Source organism: Gadus chalcogrammus, chromosome 3 (assembly GCF_026213295.1).
Source record: "Gadus chalcogrammus isolate NIFS_2021 chromosome 3, NIFS_Gcha_1.0, whole genome shotgun sequence".
NCBI classification, from domain to species: Eukaryota; Metazoa; Chordata; class Actinopteri; order Gadiformes; family Gadidae; genus Gadus; species Gadus chalcogrammus.
The window spans coordinates 19849856-19869855 of record NC_079414.1 but is presented as its reverse complement, the minus strand read 5'-3'; the positions used below and the strand labels follow the sequence as shown (position 1 = coordinate 19869855).

The 20000-nt window shown below is 45.6% G+C and overlaps 4 protein-coding genes across 6 annotated transcripts in view; 3 read left to right on the top strand and 1 right to left on the bottom strand.

Annotated features, from left to right (window-relative positions):
• brat1 (BRCA1-associated ATM activator 1) overlaps positions 1-4472 on the bottom strand; it is a 5725-nt gene extending 1253 nt beyond the window's left edge. The window contains exons 1-11 of the mRNA XM_056586451.1: positions 3399-4472; positions 3100-3248; positions 2864-3017; positions 2219-2675; positions 1908-2081; positions 1718-1809; positions 1395-1501; positions 909-1095; positions 741-814; positions 455-542; positions 68-339 (exon numbers count right to left, since the gene is read on the bottom strand). Coding sequence (XP_056442426.1) covers positions 68-339; positions 455-542; positions 741-814; positions 909-1095; positions 1395-1501; positions 1718-1809; positions 1908-2081; positions 2219-2675; positions 2864-3017; positions 3100-3248; positions 3399-3525 — 1881 coding nt within the window. The 5' untranslated portion in view covers positions 3526-4472. The remainder of the gene's footprint in view (positions 1-67; positions 340-454; positions 543-740; positions 815-908; positions 1096-1394; positions 1502-1717; positions 1810-1907; positions 2082-2218; positions 2676-2863; positions 3018-3099; positions 3249-3398) is intronic.
• On the top strand, positions 3877-10629 carry eif3ba (eukaryotic translation initiation factor 3, subunit Ba). The gene is made up of 19 exons (XM_056586491.1): positions 3877-4173; positions 4776-4968; positions 5072-5191; positions 5300-5357; positions 5466-5594; positions 5987-6144; positions 6237-6368; positions 6785-6851; positions 6940-6986; positions 7419-7629; positions 7761-7833; positions 7944-8066; positions 8171-8249; positions 8400-8538; positions 8656-8781; positions 8957-9034; positions 9292-9400; positions 9491-9603; positions 10111-10629. The coding sequence occupies exons 1-18, from the start codon at positions 4074-4076 to the stop codon at positions 9589-9591; spliced, it is 2043 nt and encodes a 680-aa protein (XP_056442466.1). The 5' UTR covers positions 3877-4073; the 3' UTR covers positions 9592-9603; positions 10111-10629.
• Positions 10630-12631: 2002 nt separating this feature from the next.
• On the top strand, positions 12632-18391 carry LOC130379589 (carbohydrate sulfotransferase 12-like). Of its 2 annotated transcripts, XM_056586527.1 has the most exons (7): positions 12646-12817; positions 12910-12978; positions 13828-14473; positions 15230-15372; positions 16688-16816; positions 17162-17354; positions 17678-18378. In XM_056586527.1, the coding sequence occupies exons 3-7, from the start codon at positions 13940-13942 to the stop codon at positions 17942-17944; spliced, it is 1266 nt and encodes a 421-aa protein (XP_056442502.1). In that variant the 5' UTR covers positions 12646-12817; positions 12910-12978; positions 13828-13939; the 3' UTR covers positions 17945-18378. The 2 variants fall into 2 exon arrangements, with proteins under 2 accessions (XP_056442501.1, XP_056442502.1); XM_056586526.1 differs by lacking the exon at positions 12910-12978 and having other exon boundaries at positions 12632-12817; positions 17678-18391.
• Positions 18392-19887: 1496 nt separating this feature from the next.
• The window catches only part of ern2 (endoplasmic reticulum to nucleus signaling 2), an 18203-nt gene continuing 18090 nt past the window's right edge, over positions 19888-20000 (top strand). The window contains exon 1 of one of the 2 annotated variants that reach the window (XR_008895135.1): positions 19888-20000. This exon is cut by the window's right edge and continues 253 nt beyond it. The gene's annotated coding sequence lies outside the window, so the exon portion shown is untranslated. The other variant, XM_056586443.1, reaches the window with a different exon arrangement.

The following is a 20000-nucleotide window of genomic DNA, read 5'->3' as shown; positions in this document are numbered from 1 at the left end:
AGAAACATGTAGATATATTACAGATTAATATAACAGCATTAATGGTAACGGTTTCTGCAATGCCAACCTGTTGTTGACTGGGTGCCGCCCCCTGTTGCCAGCCGGGTGTAAATGTCTGTGCCAGCGCTTTGATGGCACTAGCCCTCACGTAACTCTCAGGGTCCTGCAGCGCCTCCACAAGGTGGGGAGTGAAACTGCAGACAAGTGGGTTCTCAGACGCACACTGGGCTGAGTCATTAGAGGGAGACAAAGCCGCCAGATCTCCCAGAAACTCCACGGTGGAATCTCTGACCTCCCAGCGCACATCACACACACGCTTCCTCACAACTGACAGCAGATCTGCAGGAACACAGAAAACATACGGATAGATGAAGATACTTTAAAAAGACAACAAAAAGTTGAAAAAATCCACATGCGTGAATGTGAAGTAGGGGGAACTATTAGTGAGTAGTACCTTGTCCTAATGTGTCTCTTATTGAGGATGGCGGGACTGGAAGAACACTGATCCACTTGAGCAGGGTCTGGTAGGACTTGTGTAGAACCTTATACACATAGAAACACACACGTTATATTTAATAACAATATTATTAAAATGATAGCAGATCGGTTTGTGTGTGGGGCTGCTTACGGTTTTTCAATCTCTATAAAAACATATAAACATCATGTGTATGGTTGGATATGAATCACACACACACACACACACACACACACACACACACACCCACACACATAAAACTTACAGTGGGTTCAGAATCAGGATTATCTAAATATTCTATCAGAACTGAGAAGACCTCGCTCATCCTCTCAGCAGCACCTGAAAGAAACAAATGGTCAGGAATCAACTGTTAGGAATAACGACAGTGTGTTGGAGCAGACACACATGTTCTACAAGCACATCCACACGTTACCTGGGCTTACAGCAAGAGCCGTCAGGGCCTCGAGACTACACCTTTGCACCTTGCCACAGCCAATCAAGTTCCGGTATGCTTTTGCGGAGCCAATAGGTGAAATGGGGGCCTGGCCACTGCAAATTCTTAGTAGCGACAGGATTACAGTTACCAGACTTCCTATTGGACAGGGTAGCACGTCAGGAGGCTGAAAACGATAACGGAGAATGAGGGAGGTTGAGAGAGAGAGAGAGAGAGAGAGAGAGAGAGAGAGAGAGAGAGAGAGAGAGAGAGAGAGAGAGAGAGAGAGAGAGAGAGAGAGAGAGAGAGAGAGAGAGAGAGAGAGAGAGAGAGAGAGAGAGAGAGAGAGAGAGAGAGAGAGAGAGCGAGAGAGAGAGAGAGAGAGAGAGAGAGAGAGAGAGAGAGAGACGCATACAGTTAGGTGCTGATGCTTTCCCGGTGGTATGTACATGTACAGCGTGCTCCACCAGATCTTCATTGTCTCACCGTGCACGTTAGCAGAGTGGCATGCGTCAGACAGACACAAAGCAGGGAGATGCAGGGGGTTTTACTGTTCATCAGCTCAGCCAATGAGCATCGCTGCTCTGCTGATCCTTGAATGGAAAAATCGATTCAGTAATGAAAGATGTTAAACAAGCAAATATTGACGTTTAATGTGCATTATAACATGGTCATTGTGTACATTTAAAATGATATGACACAGGTGGTCTACGCACCACATAACCACACCGAAGTGAAAAGACATTTCATGAGATATGATATGATAACAAAGGCAATATGCCAAATCGTAATGCAGCCTTCTGTGTTACCTGCAGATTGTGTGCCCGGTAGAGTAAGGCCAGTGATCATTTCAAGGGGTAGGAGAAGCAGTCCTGCAGCCTTGGCTTTGTGGCTTAAGTCACTAAACAGTCAACACAGTTAGTAATACATACTGTATATGATAACGTTTCTGGATCATTTCTAGCTTAGTTTGGTTCCTTTCTTTAAACACAGCCTTACCGGTGGTCTCTGCGCAGAAGTGCCGCCCCAGCATGAATTAGTTCAGGTGGCTTGTAAGTATCCAGCATGTGGGAAATCATGGAGTCGGCTGGCTGGCCCGAGTCTGGGTCATTTAGGACTTGGTCTCGGGTTGGGTTATGTTGGCCTGTGGTCGGGTTGTCGTGGGAGGAGCAGCTGAAGACATCCAAAACAGAAAGACAAACAAAGGAAAGCAGAGGTTCATAGGTCAATCAAACCAATGACAATGTCCTTTGTGAAGAAAATGCACACAGTGGCAGCTGAACCACAACCCCTTGAACACGTGCACACACCTGTATGCAGTGAGAAGAACATCTAGCAGAAGCAAATGGAGCTGGCTGTGCCCTTCTGCAACCAGAGCCTCCAAGGGCTCCGACACGGCCTTGAGCAGAATGCCCAGAAGGGGAGCTCTCGCCTGGCCAAAGACCACGATCAGTAGCCTGAGACCCTGGAGGGTCTGGTGGCGCTCCTTATTCTCCTTGGAGACCAACGACGCCTTCACATGCTCCAAGATCGCCATGACGACAGTCGCATAATCACTGCTGGACCCCAGGGTGAGTGCTAGACGCTGAACATCTGCATCCATCGTGACAGTCTTCCCGATGCTGCTCTTCTCTTCTCTCTCCATGTCCACACACTTCCCTGACAACTTTGATTGGTGGACCAGGATGTGGGCTAGCACATCATTGGCCGCCGCTGCAACGAATAGACTTGTGTCTGTCTGGAGCCGCAAGAGGACCTTGGTGAAGTCTGAGGAAAGTCGGGATGATTATGGTTCGATATAAAAATGTACAGTGGTGTTCACTGTCATGCTATACAGTAATATGTCTTAGGTCACTTACCTCCATTAATATGGGTAGACAAACATCTGATTAAAAATTACCCAAAACGTGGCTCGAACTTCTTAATAACTTCCGAAAACATAAAGGGATGCTTACCTGATTCCACCAGGAAGTGTAGAGCAGGGGGGTGCTGCAGCATTGCCCTTATGCCCTGTACCCAGCCTATCCTCACGCAAGGATCATCCCAGAAACCGGCTTCTTGCCAGCGATGAGGAGGGTCAAAAACCGACCCCAGCAGCAGAGAGTTCTCCTGCGGTAGAACAAAAACGACGTCTCTGAATCCCTTGTGTCTCCAAACGTAACTAAATCTTATATTGTTCATTTGGATTTACCTGAAGCAGTTTGAAACTGCTCTCGGTGGCAGCCAATAAGCCAGTGAGTTTGAAGGTAAAGGAGAGTATAGTGGGGTCGGGAGACGCGTTATGAATCACAGTGGATATGAATTCAGGTAGACATGGGCATGCCTCTACTAAACCCGTGCCTATGATTGAAGAAAAGACAGATGTATCATGTTGTCATACAAGGATAACATAAAACATGTTTGTTATTATTTACATCACTGTAACTCAGTGTGTTTACATCAAGGTTTTCACCATAAAATGACATACAAACATTGTTTTTGGATACTTGCCTAAGTTCGTGAGACCGCTGAACCAGTCAAGTAATTTCTCCAAGCTGGTGTCATCGGGTAGAGACTTGCCTGAAACCGCCAGCACTTTACAAAGTTGGGGCAGTAGCTTCACACACTCCCCGTCCATGGTACTGATTTGGTCAAACAAGTTATAATCCCCTTTCAAAGCTCATTACATTGAATAAATTAACAATAATTAAATCCCATCTTTAAATCTATTTTAGTGTGAACAACACTGGTCGATCCATGTTGTCTAGCATTTGCGGAATGCATTTGACTTCGTCAATGGTTGTGATATAAAATGCTACAGTTTTGTGACAATTTTACATGATATCCATATCGCGGGTGCATGTCTCGGATTTACCGGCGAGCAGCTTCCTACGTTGGCGTACAGGTCAAGAAATAAGGCGCCACTCCATGCTTTTCCCTGACTTGAGGTTGTAGTGATGGGCCGAATACTGCGTAAGTCCGCCATGTTTAGCCGATCCACATTTTTTACATTCGCTATTCCACGCTGTGCCACAGCGGTACACGCAAATTCCGGTCTTGCACTTCCGTCGCTTCGTCCATTTTCGCGTAATCGCACATGGTGCCTCACCGCTCCGGAGCCGCCAAGCCTTCTAAATTTCTAGATAATTCTCCTTTACTTATAAATTGCCACAACTAGCCTGTTAAATGCACGAAACTATGGACATGGCGGACGACCCGGAGTATGACGAAGAGGAACCTTCGTTCAGTGACTCGGAGGACTACGTGGATGACATCGAAGAGGACGGTAAGCCTCGATGGAAATACGCCGGCTTCTGGCCTGCTACGGAGCTAACCGAGCTAGCGGAGCTAAACTAGCATATGGGCTAGCTACAGAGGGGCTTCAGTTAGCTTCCCGATTGACAGTTTTTCAAAAGCCATTCCTGACCCTATAAGCGTGTGAATGGCTAGTTTAGCTAAGCACGTTGTAATGTCACGTATTGCTAATCTAGAGCTCTAAATGAATGCGTCTAATACGGTTTACTTTCATAAAGGAGTACCGACTTCCAAACCTTTCACTATGAACCCATTTTCACCCGTCGCATAAATGGCGCAACAGAAAAGCGGCAGCAAACCACTTGACATTAGGTCCTTGAGGTTATCCAGTGCAGTTAACAATAACGTAATAGCTGTTATCGGGGTCTCTTATTTTGCATAGTTAATAGAGAAATTAGCACCGTACTCGGTTGAAGCAAAGGAAGGTTTTTTGTTCCGTTATTGTCAGACAATTGTAACGTTACAACCGTATGAACACTACCGTCTTAGTTTATTAATGTATATATCGTCGGGAGTACGTCTGCCATAAACCACAGACATACTAATGACTAGCCACTCTTCTACTATCCCCAGAGCTGTTGAGTGACCTCATGAGGGAGAAGCCACTCGAGGCTGATGGCATCGACTCCGTGGTGGTGGTGGACAATGTACCCCAAGTAGGCCCAGAGCGGCTGGAAAAATTGAAGAACGTTGTCAATAAAATCTTCTCCAAGTTCGGCAAGATCACCAATGAGTTCTGGCCAATGGACAATGGGATGACAAGAGGGTACAACCATGCATCTGTTACTACTTCTGTGGAGCTTTTGCTATACCCCCGTCCGCGGTGCCCAGTGTTTCATAGGGATAACTTTTGGAATTGTTCTGTGTAGGTACATCTTCCTGGAGTACCTGGCCCCCACCCAGGCCCAAGAGGCGGTGAAGAACGCTGATGGATACAAACTGGACAAGCAGCACACCTTCAGGGTCAACGTCTTCACTGATTTTGACAAGTAAGTCTGGAATATTGGAGATAAGTGCTGTAAGACATTATTTGAGAATGGTTGAGAAGATGAATATTATTATTATTGCAACTATATGAAAATGGTTTCTGCCCTCAGATATATGAACATCAGTGATGAATGGGAGACTCCAGAAAAGCAGGACTTCAAGGACTTTGTATGTTGCATCCCCTTGGAAACAATGTCCCGTCTGTTTATGTCCAATGTGATGAGCCAAATGTTACGACCAATTGTATACTGAATGGTCAACTGTCCTTGTGCGCAGGGTAACATGCGCCACTGGACCGAAGACCCAGACTGCCGTGACCACTTCAGTGTGATTTACGAATCGGGAGAAAGGACCGCGATCTATGCAAATGACGCCAAGGAGTCCATCACAGTTGAAGAGAGAGCGGTCAGTGCAGTTTATTTGTCTGCTCTTGTCAGGGATGGAAATAATGGCATGAACAATATTTTTACTTCTGCCCCCCCCCGATGCCGACTTTATTATGTACATTACATTTCTGTTGCATATCCTATGTCTTCAAATGTACCTCAGTTCTTGTCAAATGTTATGGTTGGACCAGAGTCTCTGGCTGCACTGAGTATGCCGGTCACCTCAATTGCTTCTGTGAACTGTTTACTGTCACAGCATCTAAAATGGGATAATGGTACAACAATTTATGTATAAGCTTTATTTTATTTTTATTCAGAAATCATCATACATCATTATGAACGATAGAATTGGAACTACCTTGGACGATTCAGAGTCAGTACAGCCCTAATGTGTTCTGTGTCCTCCTGCAGCGCTGGACGGAAACGTACGTGCGCTGGTCTCCCAAAGGCACCTACCTGGCCACCTTCCATCAGCGCGGCATTGCGCTGTGGGGCGGTGAGAAGTTCAAGCAGATCCAGAGGTTCAGTCACCAGGGAGTGTCCCTCATTGACTTCTCTCCATGCGAGAGGTAAGCACATGCCCTCTGTGTTTCCTTTAGCAAAGGGTATTTGTAGCTTTTGTTTATTAGTAGTGCTAAGAGTCGGGGGTATTTGCCTGCAGGTACGTGGTAACGTTCAGTCCCCTGATGGACACCAAGGAGGACCCCCAGGCTATTATCATCTGGGACATTCTGACCGGCCAGAAGAAGAGGGGCTTCCACTGTGAGAGCTCTGCTCACTGGCCCATCTTCAAGTGAGTACAACCCATAGCGGCTCATGAAATACCTTTACATTATGCAGTCGCTTTTATCCAAAGTGACCTGCAAGTGGGGGGAAGAACCATCAAGGCATGCTAACAAATTGCAGCAGCTACACAATTCTTTAGTGCTACACAAAAGTTAAATAAACAGACGCCATTAACTGCACACTAGTTACCAAGGACCGAACACACAAAACGCCATTCTGTACAATATGTTACCTTTTGGATTGCCAGTGTTGTCTATTAAGAAATTGCCATTTTCGAACTACAAGCATGTATAACATCACACTGAGAATAAGTTTTAACTTCAATTGGTGTTTGTTTGCTTAAGTGTTAATGGTTAATATTCCACACAATGTGTATTGCATGCTTGACAGTCCTATGTGGTAACGGTATACATTTATGATCAGATGGAGCCACGATGGCAAGTTCTTTGCCAGGATGACCCAAGACACACTGAGCATCTATGAGGCTCCTGTAAGTTTACAATCGCCTAATAATGCATTTGGCACCATGTTGTCCTATTGGAGAACCAGTGATACTAATCACCGCCTTCCTCTTGTAGTCTATGGGTCTGCTCGACAAGAAGAGTCTGAAGATCTTTGGAATCAAGTAAGTCTTTGCTGTCGAAAATATTCTCGTAAAAGTGTTTTTGCAATGAGGTAATGCGCACCACCTAGGGGTACTTTGAAAGATTGCAGTGGACTTTTCTAAAAACACATTCCCGTACTATGGCTTTTTCCATGTAGTAATTAGGAACAGTTGCACAAATCCAGCAGTGCCATGTCAGTAAGCCCCCCAAATTCCAAAATATTTTTTGGTTTTGAGGCAAAACGTATAATACGAAAAGCATAATACATTTTTGTCCCTTCCCAAAATAAATTTTTGGCTGACGAAAAAGCTTTTGACTGTAAATTTGAGGGGGGACATTTTTAACCACTACGCTTAAGCATGTATAAAAATGGTAAACGGGCATGGACAGAGAGAGAGAGAGGGAGACAGTTTCTTTGTTGTTAAACTACAGCTCCCTCTCCTCTCGTGCAGGGACTTCTCATGGTCTCCAGGAGATAACGTCATCGCCTACTGGGTGCCCGAGGACAAGGACATCCCAGCCAGGGTGACCCTGTCGCAAATGCCCACGCGTGAGGAGATCCGTGTGCGTAACCTGTTCAACGTGGTGGACTGCAAGCTGCACTGGCAGAGGAACGGCGACTACCTCTGTGTCAAGGTGGACCGAACCCCCAAGGGAACACCGGTAAGGAAAAACGAGGCAGGGCCCACCCGGCCATCTTCTAGATCTACATCTCTTGATGTACATGTCAAAATGTCTCTGTTGTATCATGTGTACATTTTAATCGTGACGCATGGTTGTCTTTTTCCTTTCAGGGCGTGGTCACCAACTTTGAAATCTTCCGCATGCGTGAGAAGCAGGTGCCCGTCGACGTGGTGGAGATGAAGGGTGCGTCTCGTGTCGAAAGAAACACTTTAGAAACACTTGTGTGTTGCGCCGGGCATGGCCTCCTCTCTCCCAGGAAGCTCACCCTTTGCTCTGTCGTCTCTCCCTTGCAGAGGGCATCATCGCGTTCGCGTGGGAGCCCAACGGCAGCAAGTTTGCTGTTCTCCACGGGGAGTCTCCCCGAATCAACTCCTCCTTCTATCACGTCAAGAACAACGGGAAGATCGATCTCATAAGTGAGTGCCTTTTAGCTCCCGCCTGCACGATCGATCTGACCACGTACATACAATCCCCAGTCGACCTGTACTGACGATCCACCGGCGTGTGTCTCTCTCCCCAGAGTCGTTTGACAAACAGCAGGCCAACAGCATCTTCTGGAGCCCTCAAGGACAGTTTTTGGTGCTGGCTGGACTCCGGAGGTAAGTTGGATATATATATATAATGGTCCCGCTTTAAACCCTGCTCTGAAGCTCACCCTCCAACTCCGATCTCTGTCCGTCTTTATGTCTCTCTGCATGTGTGCGCTGGTGCACCAGCGTAACTTCTCGCCTTGTTTGTTTCCCCTGCAGTATGAACGGAGCGCTCGCCTTCGTGGACACGTCAGACTGCACCATGATGAACATCGCCGAGCACTACATGGCCTCGGACGTGGAGTGGGACCCCACCGGCCGCTACGTCGTCACCTCCGTCTCCTGGTGGAGCCACAAGGTAAGCTCTCACAGAAGCCCTCACAGACTGATGACCATCGATGGATTCACTGAGTTCCTGTCTGTACGTGTCAGTCTCATCATCTGCGTGTACCTGTGTGTGTGTGTGTGTGTCTAGGTGGACAACGCCTACTGGCTGTGGACGTTCCAGGGCCGCCTGCTGCAGAAGAACAACAAGGACCGCTTCTGTCAGCTCCTGTGGAGACCTCGACCAGCCACGCTGCTCGGAGTCGAGGAGATTAAGGTGCGCGTCTTAAGAGGCGCTGTTGTCTTCGCGTCTCGTCTGAGAACTCGCCTCATTGATGACTGATTGAAACTTTACAGTCTCAACTTCCACACAGCACGTGTCTGCTGTCATCTTATGCGGTTTCAATGAATCATCGTCTCCCTAACATCGTGATGTCTCTCGTCCTTCACAGGTGATCAAGAAGGATCTGAAGAAGTACTCCAAGATCTTTGAGCAGAAGGATCGTCTGAGTCAGTCCAAGGCCTCTAAGGTTTGACACCATCTACTTAACACTCTTATCTGAGACCTTTGAGGCTTTGTTGCAATTGTCTTGTTTTAACATTCTTGAACAAAAGGAAAACGTCCCCTTTTTTAAGACATTAAAATGCAACAGTAGCATATGGATGACACCATTAACCGGCGTCTTTTAAAAGTATTTGTATCTTGAAGTTGTACAACTGCAGGCCCTGCATCTGCTTGTGTTGCTGGTGGCTAACACCGCGTGGGGTTGGTTTTGTGTGTGTGTAGGAGCTGGTGGACAAGCGTCGGGCCATGATGGACGAGTACCGTCTCTACAGGGAGGCCGCCGTCCAGACCCTGCTGGAGCAGAAGGACCTCCGTCTGGAGCTCCGAGGAGGTAGGACGCCGGCACCGATTGCCCTTTATTTTTTGTTTTTAAAAGTGGCTTTCACCTGATCCGCTGACTGTTTGGACAATGTATTTCCAGGGGTGGACACGGATGAGCTGGACAGCAACGTGGAGGACTGGGAGGAAGAGACCATCGAGTTTTTTATCAACGAAGAAATCATTCCCCTCGGAGATCTGTAGTCCACTCCGCAGGTATGACGGTCACAGTGGAGAGCGTTTGCTCATTTACATTGTCAGTCTGATTCTCGCCTCAGCAGCTTGATTTGTAATGTGTACATTTATAGTAGTTTGTCGCTGTAGCCTGTTGCAATTTGTCCAGAACATTTCATTGGCTTATTTGGTGTCAGTCTATTTGGTAAACAACACAGAGGTTGATTTGTAGGAATGCACAAGGCCTATCACTATGACTATCTTCCTATTTGTCCGATAATATACATTCCAAGGTAATTAAGTAAGTGGGGTAACGATAAGGATTAGTTTGGCGGTAATCCACTATAAATATGATCCAACGTGAAGAGCCTTGGTGGTTTATCGTCAATTTGCGTTCCTGATATTTTTCTATATGTTATGTATAATTTGTTTACACTTCTGTTTTTGAACGAGTCATTAGCCGTTTATTGGAAACATACATGTTGGAGCTTCTCTGGATATGGCATTTAACCAATTCTTCTTCCTTTCCGCTTTGTGTCATGTGTCCAGTACATCCGTGTTTGTGTGAGGTGACGAGACCGGTGGGGGTGAACGGAGGGGCCAGAGGACCACGCTCGGAATCTTGGGGCTCCTCACAGATCCCCACGTTCCACATTAGTGACATCACAAAAACAAAAAGAGCACGCATCGTTACTCCAGCTGCACCAGGAGAGAGTGTGGAAATATACTCTGCATCACTCTTTATCACTTTTTTTCTTTTTCTGGACAAAGATAGTTTTAATAATTGGAGTTTCTCAATCTTTTTATCTGCCCTCTCTCCTATTGTGACCTCTGACCTTGCGGTGAACCCGGTATGGGTCACCGCTGGCCAGCGGGGGGTGCCGTAGAAGAGCGGTGCGGGAGCGATGTGACCAAACTAATAGCCTTTTTAGTTGTTGTGCTACGGTGGCGCTACGGGGGCCTGTATCCTCCTCCATTCAGACTGGTCCTCCACATAGCGGGGGGGGGTGCTGTGGGGAGAACTTTAAATAAACAGTCAAACACACTACCGATGCTCTTGGCTTCTGTTTACTTTGCCGGCTGTGTCCGCAACTGCACTAATGCGCTCGGTCTTCTCTGTACTTTACTGTCTACGTAAATCATCCAATGGGTCTCCTCACCATATATTGCACCCTTTCGCTGAAATGTTATCATAGGACAAACACAAGTGTCGCGCATTACGCATAATACGCGTCTGCTGTCATTATGTACCAGGGCACGGGGTTTAGACTAAACTACTGTGAGGATAAGAACTACCTGCGCTGCCTTGTGTATATAAAAGGAGTAGACCCATATATTAGGTACCAGCAACGCTGAATAGGTATCCGTCATTCGGTATGATATACTTATGATATAATTGTATATGAATAGTCCTTGTTACTGTATGGATTATGTTACTAAAATTAACTAGTCACCGTTGGGAGGTGAACACACCATGTGGGGGTGGAATGGCATAATACGGAAATCAACACCATGAATATAATCATTACAAGAACGACGTAAAGGTAAAAAATAAAGTACTTTTATCGCGAGTTGGAAGTGGAGGGCAGAACCTTTGGGTGGGCCAAATGGAGGGCTCTACGGTGTGGTAAGGCTACAGTGAGGCATGCATTCTGGATTTTATTTCAAGATAACTTCTTTATTCCAAAGGGAATCTCGCCAGTTAATTCGTTCTCTTTTTGGACTTCTACTTCCATATATTTTGGTATATCCTTTGTCACTATTGTTTAAAGGTATGGGGTAATGTATTGAATGTCATTCGAGTCAAAAATGTATAAATAGATAAATATGGCTGTGAAATATAGGTGAGGCCATAAATATATGAATTAGTCAATACATTGAAAAGATTTACAAGAGGTCTTTTATTTCTTAATGCCCCGTTTATTAATTGAATGCCACATTTCCACCTGGTTTATTCAAATTGGTCGGGCGTATGGTTCAGACAATAGCGTCCGCGATTTCTCGAGTTGATAGTCCGAACCACACAAGGGGGTAGGGAGCATATCGCCTGCTAGACGTCCAGAGATGGGCGTCCCGCACCTGTGCTTGCCTTGAAGTATCATTAACTTCTTGGACATCTTCCATACGAACACGGTGCTCAAGCAGTCTAAAACAATTTAAGACTTCGTCAACCCATGTGACACCAGAGATGCTCAGTAATATCTTGAATATCGCCTGATTATTTCTAAAAAAAAGCTTCCAATACAGGGCAGAATAGCATCCGATGATAAACCATGTTCATCCGTTTGTTCTGCTAATAATAGCAAAGTGTATCTCGGAGCCCATCGATGCTTTCCTGTGTTAGTAATTTCCTTCCATCCACCAGACATTTCGTGTAGGTTTTGTCTGAGATAACCACGCCCCGCACATGTTTACAAGATGGATTTGTCCCCTGAAATAAATAAAAAGTCCTTGTGATAAACGTCCTTTATCAAATATAACGTATTTATTTATTTAAGTATATAGACTAATTAAGAAATGTATATTTATTTATACTTTATTGCCTCCTTTATTTAATTCATATCTATCTTTTAATTTATTTAATTTTGGTTCAAATGGCATTCCATACTTACCCACGCGCGCACACACACACACACACACACACACACACACACACACACACACACACACACACACACACACACACACACGCATATATATATATATATATATATATATACATATTATATACATATTATATACATATATAATCAAATATTTATCTATCAATTCATTTGATTTAATTTGGTCTCAAATGACCTTCCATAAATGGCATCCGACGTGTGCTGTCAAAGAATGTTCAACGTCGTCATTTTGCAAACAGTAATTAACTATGACAGGGCATTTTGTTTGAGCATTCATTCGTAACCAATATAAAATATATTATAGTCTCGGTGACCAGTTTAGAGGACAAGTTCTGATGTGTAGTATCTGCAAGCGCATACAGCTTAAACCAAATCCAGTATCTCCAGTAAATCATAACTTGCAAGTGCCAACAAGTGAAAGGTCTGCCTTCCCTTTCACAGAGGTGGGTGGACCAACGGGCAGCCATACGTGCAAGTCTCGCGATTCTTTACATATGTATTGAAAGACCGCTGTACTCTCCTCTCGTGGGCCACCCGGCGGTCTCATCACCGGGAGAGAGGACGGGGAGGAGGCACTGAAAGCGCCCAAAGGACGTCGTAGAGGCACCTTAAAGCAGATATGCAATGTAGCTGTAAGTCCAAAGATCAACCTTATTCGAATAACAAGAATAATTGACGACCGCGACTTTGGTGATATGTTGATTGTTTGATTGTTGAATCGCAGTAATGGAGCCAAATAGGGGTTCAGTCGTTCGCGGGACACGCTGAAAAGGGGTTTCAAGACGCTGAAAATGTAAGGATAATCTACTGCTCGTTGGCTGTTGGTTGAATGGCTGTCGAAAGAAGAGCCTTTGTATGAAGAGTGACAATAGGGAACCGTTAATTGCGTCCTAGGTCCCTGCACTAAATGTATAAATGTGGTTTATTTTCGGAATGTTGAGGGAGCAAATAATGGCATGTGGTTATAGACGGGAGCGAGCGTGGCCAATAGGTCTGGTGGATGGAGCATATTTCTTTCCGTCTGTGTGATCAAAATAGTCTTGTGCAGTGTACGTGGAGTACTGGGGTGAAACCACAACAATTCAGCTGGAAAGAAAAGCGCCGAAGTAACCAATAATTTAATCTCCGGAATGTTATGCATACTTCAGAATTTGATTTTATATGTATTCAAATGCTAACTAAATCTATGCATCGTTTTGGTTAATATTATTTAGGCATTTATTCAAGGGGGGGAAAAAAAGAAGCAACTTACCTTCCAAAAGTCCAACCCCTCAAATAGTTTTCTTTCACATGTACGTGACAACTGAGCAGCTTGCTTGCAGCAAATTTTCCCAGGACTTCAGTCAGGTCCCAAACTGGCATTATATTTACACTAGTTTAGAAAGGCATAGTGCCATACATTGATGTTTTGTGGTCACTTTATGACTTTGTCCATTACTGAGGGTCTAACTTTTAGCGTGTGTTCAAATACCAAAATGTAAATAACACCTTTTACTTGGCATATTATTTATTTATTTATTATAGAAACTTGGTTTATATTTTTAAGCCAAATACTACTGATCAGAAATGCGTTGTTGTTGATTTGATCACAAATCAAATACAACAACAACACATTGTGATTCACATTTCCTGTTCCTCTCAGCTGTGGTGGCCCGACAGGAAGCAGCCCCCTTCTGTGAAAGATGGTTGCCATGGAGCTGAGATAGAACCTTCCTGTTTCTCGAACCAATCGGGGATCGGCGTCTCGTTCGACCATGGGCACATGGCGCGGGCTGCGAGTGGCCTTCATCGTGGGCTCTCTGTTCATGATCCTGATGATTATCGTGTATTGGGACGACGTTGGCGGCTTCAGCCTCTACCCCCAGCGGGACACCCAACACGTTCAGCTCCACCCCGTTCCCGCCGGGTACCTCACCAACCCCGGCTCGGTGCAGCAGCAGCCCACCTCCACCCGCTCCAGCCCAGGTCTCCGCCCCAGCGGCCCCCTGTCGCCCCTGGCCGACTCAAAGGACGGCTCACCCTTTCATTCTCCCGCAGAGCCCGGCTCAGAGAAACCTCCACACGAGGACCGACACGGGGGGGGTGAGAGGACGGGGGATGAACCGGGAGAGGAGGATAAGGGAAGGGGACAGGAGGAGAGGAAGCAGAGGATTATGGACGTGTGCTCCGGGAAAACCTCTGGCGACTTCCCCGGGCGGACTCGGGCATTCGAGCAAATCCCCAACAGAGAGCTGGACCACCTGATAGTGGACGACACCCACCAGATCATCTACTGCTATGTTCCTAAGGTACTCCAACTGTGTGTGTGTGTGTGTGTGTGTGTGTGTGTGTGTGTGTGTGTGTGTGTGTGTGTGTGTGTGTGAGAGGAATAAAACAGGAAGGGCTGTCCCGTTTTTGTCAAATAATGTGCTGCAGTTGTAAAGTCCAGCCCTGAACTACGTTATTTTCCTAAACGGGAACGCCAAGAGAAGTTTGTTCCTCTCATACCATAGTTACCAACAACTATATGATATTACTTATTTCCATCTGTGACGTTTTTCGAAGGAAACATGTGGTCGATAGTTCTATTTGTCCGTTGTTATTGTTGGATTTGTAGCGAATTGATTTGGAACTGTTCAAAGGCATGTTAAAAAGAGATTTGCCGTTATTAAAAATGATGCACAACTCTGGAACGTAATGGAACAATCAGGATCAAGTATTAAAAAGATGCTTCGGTGTATACAAATATGCAGAAATATATATTCTCCGCCAAATGGGGCAAGTGGACAATGTCCAGGCCAAGTCACTGGATGATCCTACACAGGATTATCAGACCGCCTACTCTAAGGCCCAATCCCATTTCTACCCCTTACCCCTTCCCCTTACCCCTCCCCCTTGTTTTGAAGGGGTAAGGGGAAGGGGTGAGGGGTAGAAATGGGATTGGGCCTAAGACTCGTGGTATGATCCATCACGCATTACCCCCCCACACACACACACACACACACACACACACACACACACACACACACACACACACACACACACACACCTCTCCCTACATGCAGGTAGCCTGCACCAACTGGAAGAGGGTGATGGTGGTTCTCTCCCAGTCTCTGGTGTCCCCGTCGTCAGGGAAACCCTACACTGAACCACAGGACATCCCAGCCGACGTGGTCCACAACAACTCCATCCACCTGACGTTTGCCAAGTAGGAGCCGGCCTACACGTGTACACATTAGATGCGCACACGCACAGACATGCACACACAGAAGCAGCTTTATTCTAGGAGTCGGTTTTTGTGTTTAAACATCGCAGATTGATTTATAGATCAAGTCATTGACTCTATTTATTCAGCTGGAGCTGAGAACTGTACTCCCTTTATAGATATTAAAGAATGAATAGTAAAAATAACGGTCCAAAATAGTTTGTTTATTTCAAACACTTTACATTAAGGGTATATTGACTAGCCATCAATGAGCATGACGTGTGTGTGTGTGTGTGTGTGTGTATATCTTTAGATGTGCTATTTTCTCCCCACTTTCCTATAAAGGGCTCTTCGTACCCTGAGCAAGGGAACCACCTCGGGAAGGCAGTAGTAGTGGAAAAACACTAGGTCTAGTGACAGGAGAATAACAGACTTCTTTCCTTTGGCTCTCAGCTAGCATTTTTCATTGTTTTACCTTTTGAAAACACATCCTAAGACACGACACTGTTCTTGTGTGTCTTCTTTTTTCTTTCGCTTCAAAAGGTTTGTTTTGCCGATCCAGCTTTACAGTTCTGTTTTATTAAATTAAATGTTATTGTTTAAACATTCCTTTTGAAACCCCACACCGGCTGATCATTATATTTATGCATGAATTAGCGCACCACAATTCATTTCGATTTTTATCATGCCAATTTAAAATGAGGGCGTGCAAAACACATGAACAAAAAGTGTAGTTATTTCTACAAAAGCTGCCAACCGAAGTGCAGTGAGCCGAAGAAATGTGCTTCGCTGTGATTTTGCCCATGGGAACATTAGGGGCCACTGTTCTGCATTTCCCGGACACTATTTACTGGCCACTTGGAAGAAGGAGAGATGTGTAGGGAGCAGTGCTTGGACAGGAGGAGCAGGGTCCTCCAACACAGGCAGACCTTTCTCTGGCCCTCCGCCGCTCTTATTAGTCTCATGTGCACGACCCGCGCCGTAGTTTTCCATCTGCATGAAAGGGCTAAGAGGAAGTTAAATATATGTTCCCTCTCAGCAGAAATGCTACTTCAGATTGCCTGCAGCGTTACTCCGTTTCCAAACATTGAGGCTTCTCTGTGTGCCAAGTCGTCACACCTGTAGACACGCCCACGCTGACGGCTAGACTTGAAATTACAGGGACTGCAGAAAATATCTGCGCTAAGGAAATTCGTCTTTCTTCATTGTTGTTGTGGTTCCTTCCTTCCTTTCTTTTCTTTTTTCTTGAGCTTTGTTTTTCTTTGCCTACTTTCGTTTTCTTAGTCTCTGTCTTTATCTCTCTCTGGTTCCTCTGCAGGTTCTGGCGTCACTACGGTTCCCTGTCGCGCCACCTGATGGCGCTCAAGCTGCAGCACTACACCAAGTTTATTTTTGTCCGGGACCCCTTCGTACGTCTCATATCAGCCTACAGGAACAAGTTTGAAAGGTGTGTGCCTAACCTTTGCAATATTTCAACAGGTAAAATTGCCACTTTGTGTTTGTGTGTGTGTGTGTTTGTCTGTTTATAATAAGCATGGAATGTCAAGCAATAATTCGACTATCGACTACAACGTGTGTGTGTGTGTGTGTGTGTGTGTGTGTGTGTGTGTGTGTGTGTGTGTGTGTGTGTGTGTGTGTGTGTGTGTGTGTGTGTGTGTGTGTGTGTGTGTGTGTGTGTGTGTGTGTGTGTGTGTGTGTGTGTGTGTGTGTCATGGAATGTCAAGCAATAATTGGGGAACCAAACCATCACCAACAACCTGTGGTTATTTATTTTGTGTGTGTGTGTGTAAAGCGCCAACGAGAACTTCTACCGGCAGTTTGGTTCGGTCATGCTGCGTCGCTATGGTAACGCGACAGGGGACGTCCCAGAGAGCGCGGCGGACGCTTTCGCTGCGGGGGTCAGGCCCTCCTTTCAGCAGTTCATCACATACCTCCTGGACGCAGACACCGAGAAGGAGGCTGTCTTTAATGAGCACTGGCGGCAGGTACACACCCACACACAGACACACTCACGCTAGTCACAGACGCACGCACACACACTCAGTATCACACTGCCCCATTCACACACACACACACACACACACACACACACACACACACACACACACACACACACACACACACACACACACACACACACACACACACACACACACACACACACACTAACACACACACACACACGCACGTTAATCAGACACACACACACGCACGTTAATCAGACACACCCATAGTCACACTCATGCATATTCACATACAGTACATACCATGTATGCCGTTCAAACAGTAGCCATGTGTTTCTTTGCAGATCTACCGTCTGTGCCACCCATGCCAGGTCCAATATGACTTTGTCGGTCACCTGGAAACCCTGGAGGCGGACTCGAAACAGCTGCTGAGGATGCTGGGAGTGGATCAGTGGATTCACTTCCCCACCGGCGCGCGCAACCGCACCGCCAGCAGCTGGGAACGGGATTGGTTCTCCCACATCCCCATCGCGGAAAGGGAAGCGCTTTACAAGCTGTACCAGCCTGACTTTGAGCTCTTCGGATACCCCAAGCCCGAGCGGGACCTTTGAGAGCCACGGCGGCGAGGCGCCCGTGGGGCACCGACGCTTATACGCCTCCATACGCTCACAGCGTCGCCTCTTTTCAGCCGGGATCAAGGGGATGCCACCGCAGCGCTGTCTATAACCATAGCTTCCCCCGTACCTTACACGATGTAAGTGCCTCCGCCAGAATTATTTATTAAACTAGGTCCATCCCCCCCCCCCCCCCCCCCCCCCCCCCCCGCCTCGCCTCACCTCACTCTGCCTTCAGCCAGCCCTAACGCACCAGTCCGCACCAGGCTGGGGGGTTCAGGGCACGCGCACTTGCAAGATAATTTATTTCTACTTTAGTTTCGTTCATTTGTATAGCAAAGTGGACGTCATTTTGTAAAACTCATGACACTGTGGAGGCTGGAGTGTTATATGAAGGTGTGTTGCAGAGAAATAAAGTGTTGTTTTTTTTTGGTAAAATATGGGATGTTCCGATCATGTTTTTCCTCTCTTTTCTTTCTCCTTATCGTGCTTGGTGTGTATGTAACATGGTTTTATGCAAGTTGCTTAATTCTAGCTTCGCTGCCTTTTGATATAAAGTCGAGGGGGCTAAGCTGCAGCTAATGCTAGGAGAAGGAAAGGGGTTGCAGGTTTGAGTCCCGCAATGGCGAAGTCAGGATTAAGCTCCCGAGGTACTTTGCTCAGACTGCAGTCATCTCAATTTCAAATCAATAACTGATAAGACATCCAAAGCGCGGGTCAGGTAGTTATTAAGAGACTTATCTGTGATTGCTGGGGTTTATTGTGAAACACTGAAAGCATATCAATGTCTTAGTCTGGCTATTGCCAAACCAAGATCAGTCGTAGATTGCACGTTGGTCTGGGGAAGCTGCTGTCATTTTCTTCAGCACAAGTGGCGTGTTCAATGGGCCTAGTTCAAATTACTGTGTACGCGGTTGGCTGCTTGCCGTCGCTTCCCTGTCGTCATTGTGTTAAACCAGCCAAAAGCACGCCAAGGGGAAAAGCCAACTTGGTGATTGGCTCGTTTGGCCTTGTGCAGGGCGAACTCAAATCGCCGGCAGAACGGGCGGGTCTACCCAGTCTATCAATGTCTACCTATACATCTTTATCTAAACATGCCTTGTAGAATATGTCCGCAGCTTGATACAATTAATTCTAATTGTATGTGGAGGAATAGATCACACTAACTGAAAAAAAAATTGTACATTACACAGGGAAAGGGGTTTGAATTGCTTGAATTCTTTAAACATTATACAATACATTTTAAAATAAGTTGGCCCAAAAAACGAGTTGGATAACAATAGTATCTGCAATATCATTCTTAAATATCTGTTTTGCTTATTGTGTGTTATGGAATGTGATTAGATAGATAGCTTTTCTTGCTTGCAATCATAATGTTTCACCAAATAGATCTTCCTCCGGCAGGATTATTTCAGTAGTCAGTTTCCGGACCTTTAAACTATCTAAACTGGAAAAAGATAGTGGTGGAACTATTAAAAATGTTGTGCTAATGATAAGATATATTCGTAGGATTATATGTGTAATATGTAGGCTATTACACATGAATAATATATTTAAATTAGATGCTGATTCTAAATGTGTTTTAATGCAGTCTTTAAATATGATATTGAACACTTAAGAACAGTTCAAGTTATACTTCAGAATGATCTTGATATTAAGCTTTCTCTAATATATTAATTAGATTAGTCGTGTGATAGCGATGGGAACAATTCATAAGCATAAACAATGGACAATGAACAGAATCTCACCTAAGTTTTGTATGTATGGGTTATGAACTGTGTTCCACCAACTTCTATTGCACAAAAAGCCCCTCTTGTTTCATGTATTTACTGAGCTCCACGTGTTCCAGCCTCTTCTCAACTCCTCCCCTTCTTTTCTTATCTCGTTCGCTGTTGGCTGAATGCTTTTGTCACTCACTGTGTGTGGGGGCACCTCTTCTCTTTCGGACAATTTGCTTTCTGACATCACTGGTTCCGTCCCAACACGGAAATATGGAATAGGTATAAGAATGTGGACGATGCTGTTGTCGTTGTAAGCAGAACTCTATCTTTTC